General features: G+C 50.7%; 1 protein-coding gene across 4 annotated transcripts in view; it reads right to left on the reverse strand.

Annotated features, from left to right (window-relative positions):
* The window catches only part of WWOX (WW domain containing oxidoreductase), a 1,123,975-nt gene extending 1,115,723 nt beyond the window's left edge, over positions 1-8,252 (reverse strand). For all 4 annotated transcript variants that reach the window (XM_010381243.1, XM_030924356.1, XM_030924357.1 and 1 more), the window contains exon 1: positions 7,780-8,252. In XM_010381243.1, coding sequence (XP_010379545.1) covers positions 7,780-7,886 — 107 coding nt within the window. In that variant the 5' untranslated portion in view covers positions 7,887-8,252. The remainder of the gene's footprint in view (positions 1-7,779) is intronic.
* Between the last annotated feature and the right edge of the window lie 932 nt (positions 8,253-9,184).

Genomic DNA, 9,184 nt, shown 5'->3' on the forward strand with positions numbered 1-9,184 from the left:
AAACCCCGTCTCCACCAAAAATACAAAAATTAGGTGGGCACAGTGGCACACACCAGCTACTTGGGAGGCTGAGGCAGGCGAATCGCTTGAACCAGGAAGGCAGAGGTTGCAGTGAGCCGAGATCACACCGCTGCACTCCAGCCTGGAGACACAGCGAGACTTTGTCTCAATAAATAAATAAATAAATAAATAAATAAATAAATAAATCTAAAGGCATTTTGCTCTGTATTTGTTTTAGTTTTATTCCAGGATGTAGTGACAAAATTCATAATATCTAATGTATATAATCTCTTTAAATGTTTATTTATTTGTATTTCTTTTAAAGAATCAGGGTCTCACTATGTTGCCCAGGCTGGACTAGAACTCCTGGACTCAAGTGACCCTCCTATTTCAGCCTCTTGAGTGGCTGGGACTACAAGCCCGTGCCACCTTGTCCAGCTAAAATGTTTATTCTTTCCGCAGATGTAACTTCAAAGTGTTTCATTAAGCACTGGTTCCTAACTGGTCCCAAGAGGTAGTTAAGAGATGGAGTAAGACAGCCCCATAAGTCACCTAGCTGTGCGCTGTGCACCTTTGGTCAAGGGACCCCAAGCCTTAATCTCCATTCCCTCATCCGCAAAATGGAAATAATCCTAGCTCTCATCTTGGGGGCTGCTATGTAAGAATATTGTATATCCAGGGTTTCGCATAGCACCGGGCATACAAAAAGCTCTGGGAAATGCAAGCTGTTACTGGGAACAAATCAGTTACATAAACTAGTCTGTTTTTTGCGTCAAACTTAACATTTCATCTCAGACCACCACCCAAAGTTATAATTAAAATAGTAGGCCAATAACTAGAAACACGTGTCACCAGGTAATAAGGAATCCAGGAAAACATATAATTACTTCATCAGGGAAAAAGCCAGGTGCTACAGGAGGTATGCAAAGTGTAGGCTGGGTTCCCTAAAAGTTTACCTACTCAAGCCAACACAGACAGTTATATTTTTAAATCAGCAACATCTAGGTGATAGGACATGAACATTCTTTCCCTGTCAATTACTTCAAAGAAAATAAATACAGAGAGCATGAATTTTCTAAAAAAATTCTACAACTTGCAAGCAAGGTCTTTTTATGAACTGCTGGCTTCTGCTCTGTCTTGACCAAGTCTTGGCAGCTGGGTCTCTGTCATGGTGCAGGAATGCCTCACTCAGCATGCTGAAGACTGAGCAACCCGTGTTAGCTGAGTGCAGGCCGTCTCCTCAGCACTGCTGCCACCTCACAGAGCTGCTGAAAAGGCGAGACACGGGACACCTGTGACAGTGCTTGGAGAATGATTAAATCCTTGTACCAGCTATGGTATCAGTAGCAAAGACAAACTCCTACTTTGTACATCAACCACCATCCAATACCACTTGCGAAAAAAGCAGCTCTATGGCCGGGCGCTGTGACTCACGCCTGTAATCCCAGCACTTCGGGAGGGTAAGGCAGGCAGATCACCTGAGGTCGAGAGTCCGTGATCAGCCCGACCAACATGGAGAAACCCTGTCTCTACTAAAAGTACAAAATTAGCCGGGTGTGGTGGCGCATGCCTGTAATCCCAGCTACTCGGTATGCTGAGGCAGGAGAATCGCTTGAACTCGGGAGGGGGAGGCTGCGGTGAGCTGAGACCACGCCATTGCACTCCAGCCTGGGCAACAAGAGAAAACTCCATCTCAAAAAAAAAAAGCAGCTCTGACTATCTGGTTAGGATCGCCCACTCTCCGCTGGCACAGAGGGAATATTGGCATACCAACTCCTGCTTCTCCTTCAAAAGGGACAGGAACAGCAATCAGATACACCAAGCATTGGCAACAACGCGAAACCTTCCTGCCCCTTGCACAGCTGTCTTACGCTTCTTCAAGAAAGTTAAGACATGGAGTTGCATTTTCCTTGCCTGCCATTAAAAGTAGTCTTCATCTCATAGGCACACATCAAATGCGCTTGAAGCCTGGCTCCAAAACACTCTACCCTCAAGAATCCACAAAGTGGCTGGGCGCGGTGGCTCACGCCTGTAATCCCAGCATTTTGGGAGGCCGAGGCGGACGGATCACTTGAGGCTAGGATTTGAAGACAGCCTGGTCAACATGGCAAAAGCCCATCTCTACTAAAAATACAAAAATTAGACAGACATGGTAGCACATGCCTGTAATCGCAGCTACTTGAGTGGCTAAGGCATGAGAATTTCCTGAACCTGGGAGGTGGAGGTTGCAGTGAGCCAAAATCTCACCACTGCAGTCCAGCCTGGGTGAAAAGGCAAGACTCAATCTTAAAAAAAAAAAAAAAAAAAAAAAAAAATCCATGAAATGACCCTTAACAGTGGAAGCTGAGCCTTGACAGTAGGCAGGCTGGCACAGAAAGAGCCTCCCGGCCCTTAGTAGGTGAAGCTGGGCCCTCAGACACATAGCCTCATGCCTGGCCCACAGCAGGTGCACAAATGTAAACACACAGAATGAATACTTTCCAAAGGAGCTACAAAACTCATTCAGAATATTTATTTATTATTCAGAAGACATTTAGAAAACAAAACAAACTCTGTCAACCTATGTTCTTGACTTTCACAGAACATGCCTAAACCAGGGTTTCTCGTCCTCACTGCTGGTGACACTTGAGGCTGAATTATTCTCTTTTTTTTTTTTTTTTTGAGACACAGTCTCACTCTGTCGCCCAGGCTGGAGTACAGTGGTGCAATCTCAGCTCACTGCAACCTCTGCCTCCCAAGTTCAAGCAATTCTCCTGCCTCAGCCCGAGTAGCTAGGATTACAGGCACCTGCCACCACGCCTGGATAATTATTGTATTTTTAGCAGAGATGGGGTTTCACCATGTTGGCCAGGCAGGTCTCGAACTCCTAACCTCAACTGATCCACCTGCCTCAGCGTCCCAAAGTGCTGGGATTCCGGGCATGAGCCACTGCACCCAGATCACATCATTCTCTATTGTGGGGTTGTCTTGGGCACCACTGGCCTCTGCCCATCAGACGCCAATACCCCAGTCCCATAGTTGTGACAACAGAAAGCGTCTCCAGACATTGCCAGCCATCCCCTGCAGAACACAATCATCCCTGGGGAAGAATCCAGAACCAGCTGAAGCGGAGACAGTAATTTGGTCGTGAAGATTCGGGAGCCTGACTGCCCGTTTCCTGGGTCTCCCATTTGCCAGCCACTCTGCCCTTGAAGAAGTCATTTAATCCCATGCCTCAGTTTCCTCATCAGTTTGGATGGGGACAATAACAGCACCTACTTCTTGGGGTTATAGAGTTAACACAGGAAGAACTAAGAACTGTACCTTTCAGCAGAAGACTTATTTTTCATAAATATAAAAATTAATTAAAAGGTGTTCTTTTTAATTATAACCTTAAATGACTTTTTAATGAAGAGAAAATTAGAACACATGTCCCCCTAAGTGTTCTCCCATTCTCCTTTAAATAAAAGCCAACTTTGATTTTTTATTTTTTCAATAAGCTTGCCATTTAAAGAGATAATTAATAGTAATCTAAACTTAAACCAAAGGATTCAAAATTAAGTGAACATCATATTACATGAATACCGCACTTCCACGTACAGGGTGTTTTCTGTTATTTTTTTTTTTTTAGACAAGGTCTCATTCTGTGGCCCAGGCTAGAGTACAGTGACACAACCATAGCCCACTGCAGCCTCGAGTTTCTGGGCTCAAGCAATCCTCCCACCTTGGCCTCCCACCATGTCCCGCCTACAGTGTGTGTGTCTGTGTTCTGAACACAGTGGAAGTTCACAGGGAGATCTAGAGTTGACGGTGAGGACAGCCAGCCCTGTGGACGCAGGAGACATGGAGGCCTGTGACTGCCAAAAGGCCTGAGCTTCATGAGGAGGACAGGGAAGCGCAAACAAGGACGGCTCTGACACTGAAACCTTGTCCCTCCCTCCCCATCTCCCACGAAGGGGCTGCTCTGAGACTGTTAGGGGAGAGGGGTAGAAGAAAGGCCCACCAGCACTCTCAGGTCTCTGGTCTCCCCCGACCCCATCCCTGGGAGCCCAGCCTGGTGGGCTTTGGAGCCGTAAGACGTGTGTGCCTTTGAGACATACAAGTGAACCATGGGGCAGGTGGGAAAGCAGGAGAGGCGAACAGCAGCCACACAAGACCAGGCTCCACCAGACCCCGAGGTCTCAGTGGGAGCTACAGCCTCTATCCCTGGCTGTGGCCCTGCTACACGAGGGGAAACAACATGGAAAAGAAATGACTCAAAGAGCAGCCTCCTAGAAAGCACATCCGCAAAGTCTCCCCAACCCCAAGAGAAAAACAAGTGTCACTTCCAGAGTCAGGAATGAAAAGGGGTTGGAACCAGCGCAAAAATCTAAAAAGAAAAGGGCCAGGATGTTCACAGATCAGGAGAGATCAAGGGAATGTGGGGTTGGGATGCATCAGAGGCATCCTAACCTAACACCCAAAGAACTTCAGCCTTTCAGCCCTGACACCCAGAGAACTGAGGGCTGGCAGGGATGGACAGAAGGTCCAGAGAGATGAGTCCTCCAGCTGGGAACCAGCCAAGCCCTGGCATCTCAGCTGGTGTAAACAATAAATAGCTAATGCACACGGGGCTGAATACCTAGGTGATGGGTTGACAGGTGCAGCAAGTCACCATGGCACATGTTTACTTATGTAACAAACCTGCACATCCTGCATATGTATCCCAGAATTTTAAATTAAAATTAAAAAAAAAAAAAAAAGTAAGAGTCAGAGAGGCCAGCTTGAGACCTAAGACAGTAGTCGGGGGGCTGGAGGAAGGGCTTTTGGAAACCATGTATGCACCCGAGCGCCCTGGCCATGGGACACACAGGAAGAAAGCAGATGGGAGCAAGGCCAAGCAGCAGGAAGGCAGGCACAGGGGGCACGCAGGGCGAGCAGGAGCAAGGGAGCCCCAGGGCCCTAGCACCACGATCCAGGGCACGCCTGCAGGGAAGCAGAAGCACCTCTGTGACTGAGTGGCAAAGGAGGACATGCCCCACAGAGCCAGAGGCAGAGGCGGGCTTAGGAAGCCGGAAGGGGGTCATGTGCATCTCTGTACTCTGGGGCCCAGTGCACCGCCCACCCACCCATAGAAGCCTACGGCTGACCTTCCTGAGATGATTCATTTACTCATCCTACAGGGGTTCATCTTACAGCTTCTGGGTGCCAAGCACCGGGGACGCGCAGATGAACAAGCTGCCCTCACGATGTCTGCAACCTGGGCAAGGGAGACAGGGCCAACAAGGAGGAGTACACGGCCCAGGCTAAGCACGAAGAAGCGGAGAAACAAGGTGACCAGTACAAGGTTGAGGGGACACCACAGTCAGGAAGCTTACATGTCTCTTGGGCAGTGACATGTAAGCTCGGCTCTGAAGGATGAAAAGGAGCCCTTCCCGACAGACGTACAGGTGAGAGGGACAGTAAGTGCCCGCTCAGGAGCTTGCCTCGACCCCTGCAAAGGCTCATGGAGCTCTGCTGCTGCTGGAAAAGGCCCTTTAATTCCCAAGAGCCAGAAATTCTTCCTGAAGTCACAAGCCGAACGCCACTCTCTGGCTCTGCTAACAGAGCCCAAGCTTCTCCACAAGGCACAGAACTCCTTGAACTGGGTCCTCCCTTCCCTGCCTGAACCTTCACATTCCTGGACCCTCACAAAGATCACAGGCCCCTGGACAGGCCATGCAGGGGGCCTCTCCGCTCACTGTTCCTCTACCTGGACTGCCCTCCTGCCCCACCCACTTCTACTTGCGCTCAAAACACCGCTCTGGGCTTGGTACAGAGCCTCAGGCCTGTGATTCCAGAGCTTCAGGAGAGAGGCTGGCTTGAGTTCAGGAGTTCAAACCAGCCTGGGCAACATGGTGAGACCCCATTTCCACAAAACATGTAATAATTAACTGGGTGTGGAGGCACACACCTGTGGTCCCAGGTACCCAAGAGGCTGAGGCGGGAGGATCGCTTGAGCCCAGGAAGTCAAGGTTACTGTGAGTGTGCCACTATATTTCCTCACATTCCCCCCCAATACCTACACACACCTCATGCCAGACACGCTGCTTCCTGGTATACACACTGCGTGGGGACGCTTCTACACATGTCACTGTGCCCTAATAAGACTGGGTCCTAAGGATGACAACTGGCTTTTATTTGCCTCGGTATAAGCAGTGCCAGCAAAAGGCCTGGCACATAATACCTCTGTGTGTCTTGAATGAACTCATCAGAACTTTGTTTTTCTTCTACCTTGCCACCAAAGGCAGCAGTGGTTCACATCCTTGCATAGATTAGAATCACCTGGGAGGGAAGATGTTTACAACCTACCAAGCGAGAGGGGAGAGGCCAAACCAATTAAACCAGGAACTCTGGGCTGGCGCAGTGGCTCCTGTCTGTAATCACAACACTTTGGGAGGCCGAGGTGGGCGGATCACTTGAGGCCAGGAGTTGGAGACCAGCCTGGCCAACAGGGCGAAATTAGCCAGGCATGGTGGTGGGCACCTGTAATCCCAGCTACTCGGGAGGCTGAGACACAAGAATCGCTTGAACTCGGCATTCAGAGGTTGCAGTGAGCCAGGATCGCACCACTGCACTCCAGTCTGGGCGTGGAGCGAGACTCTGTCTTAAAAAAAAAAAAAACGAAAAACAAACAAAAAAAACCCTCTGGAAGTGGGGCCCAGAAAAAGCCACTTACAATAAGTTTCCCAGGTGCTGAAAATCAGATTTACATCCATGTTTCTCAAATCCAGGTGATATTCCACCTCACCCGGAAAGCTTAAAAAACAGACTCCCAAAGTGGCGAGTCTGTTGCAGTAGGTTCTCTACGGAGACCCAAAACGCGTATTTAGGACATTCCCTAGGTGATTCTAAGGTGCTGATATAAGACGCACTGTCATATCTGAAGAGCAATCAGGAAAGACAGTTAAGGAACATTGAGTACCTACTGTGTGCTTTGTGCACAGTGCCTGAACTGACCCTCACATCAACGCATTTTACAGGTGAGAAGACCGAGATTAAACGTTCTTTCAATGGCCCAAGGTCACACAGTTAAAGATGAAGGCTCTGCTGTGGTTTCCAAAACTTTCCCACCAAACGATAGTGAGGCTATCTAGGACTTCTGCTAAAAAAAACACTCCTGGCTGGGCTCAGTGGCTCACGCCTGTAATCTCAACGATTCTGGAGGCTGAGGCAGGTGGACTGCTTGAGCCCAGCACTTCGAGACTAGCCTGGGCAACATGGTGCGACCCTCGTCTCTACAAATACTTAAATAAATAGTCGGGCATGGTAGTGCACGCCTGTAGTCCCAGCCACTCAGAAGGTTGAGATGAGAGGATTGCCTGAACCCGGTAGGTAGAGGCTGCAGTGGGCTATGATGGCACCACTGCACACCAGCCTGGGTGACTGAGCAATACCGGTCTGGAGAAAATAAAACAAAACTCCTAGCCCTGCAACCCACAGCCTGCAGGAGGGAGCTGAGCACGTGCACTTTTTAAAATGTCTTTATTTTTTGGCGGGGATGAGGCCGCTTTGCCCTCGCCGCGCCGCGCAGTGCTGCATCCTGAACAGCAGAGGGCGCGCCGGGAAGCCGCCAGGTGACTCCCGCTGGACCCAGGGCCCACCAAGGGGGCCAGCCCCTCCTGGGAACCCTGGACCCTTGAAACCCTGAAGCTCCTTAAAAGTCACTTCCACTTTGCACCGCACTCGCTGCGCTGGAGCGCGCGCCCTCCCCGCGCTGGTGGCGTCCGAGGGCATTGCAGGGTCCCAGGTGTGTCTGCGGCCCCACTGCGGCCCCCTTACTTGGCGTAGTAAACCCAGCCGTCCTTGGTGGTTCTCTCCTCCCAGCCCGGGGGCAGCTCGTCCTCACTGTCCGTGTCGTCCAGGCCCGCGTAGCGCAGCGCTGCCATGGCTGACTGTGGAAGCAACTGGCCCCCCAATCAACTGCTGCCGGGTCCCCTCGCCCAGGAACTCACTCCCGCTCCAAAAGAGACGCGCGCGCGTCGGGGCCCGACCGCTCACGCCTGCGCACTGCGCCCTCCAGGGGCCGCTCCGCCGACCACGAAGCTGAAATCCAGTCTCCGCAACATCGCGACTGCCGGCGTCAAAGGGGCAGGGCCTGGAGAGGAAGGCGGTGAAAGCGCCTAAGAGATCGCGCTGCCGCCGGGCTAGACAGCAAAACCGGAGAGCGCTCCGAGGCGCTGGAGATGGAGCGGAGCCTTGTCCGCCTCCCCGCAGCAGGGAAGGGGCGTGCGCATCCAGTTTCGGTCCAGGACTCCGCCCGTTGCTGGGCTACCCGTAATCACTTCCGCGTTGTTCTGGCCAATCCTGCAGGAGCTTGGCAATTGGATATGGGAAATGTAGTCCAGGCGGCGCCTGACTGGAAAGCGGCGCCCAGGGTCCCAGGGTGTCCTGGGTTTCTGTCTCTCCTTGCCTTGGGGGCTCGTGAAAGTCCATGATCAGAAACCTTTCAGGACTTGCCAGCATTCGTGCTGATTCACAAACTTTGTTTTGCATATGAACACAATGTTAAAATATAACCTGGAAAACTTAAAACTGCTGATTCCTGATTTCCTGTTTTAGAGAAGGTTCTTCCAGCCAAAACAGGATGCTGTTCATAATAGAAACTGACGTTTACGGAGCACTTAATATGGGCTCCAGGGCAGAAATGTACAGACGTCTCATGTACCTGACACCTTTGTGTAGTGGGCACAACTCAGAAGGAGTAGCTAGGCCGGGCTCAGTGGCTCATGCCTGTAATCCAAACACTTTAGGAGGCTGAGGCAGGAGGATCACTTGAGGTCAGGAGTTTGAGAACAGCCTGGGCAACATAGCAAGACCCCCGTCTCTACCAAAAATAATTATTTTTTTAGTTTGCCGGGCATGGTGGTGCACATCTGTAGTCCCAGCTACTCAGTAAGGCTGAGGGGGGAGAATCACTTGAGCCCAAGAAGTCGAGGCTTGCAATAAGCTATGATCGGGTCACTGCACTCCAGCATGGGCAACAGAGAGAGCTGCTGTCTTTAAAAAACTGCCTCACCTTTAGAGAATTTCCTTTAGTAAGTCTGGAATGGGTCCAGAATCTGCAGAGAGAAAGAAAGAGAGAAAGAGAGAGAGAGAGAGGGAGGGAAGGAAGGAAGGGAGGGAGGGAGGGAGGGAGGGAAAGGAAAGAGAGAGAGAGAGGAAGGAAGGGAGGGAGGGAGGGAGA

The sequence above is a fragment of the Rhinopithecus roxellana genome, chromosome 20 (assembly GCF_007565055.1).
Source record: "Rhinopithecus roxellana isolate Shanxi Qingling chromosome 20, ASM756505v1, whole genome shotgun sequence".
In the NCBI taxonomy this organism is placed as follows: Eukaryota; Metazoa; Chordata; class Mammalia; order Primates; family Cercopithecidae; genus Rhinopithecus; species Rhinopithecus roxellana.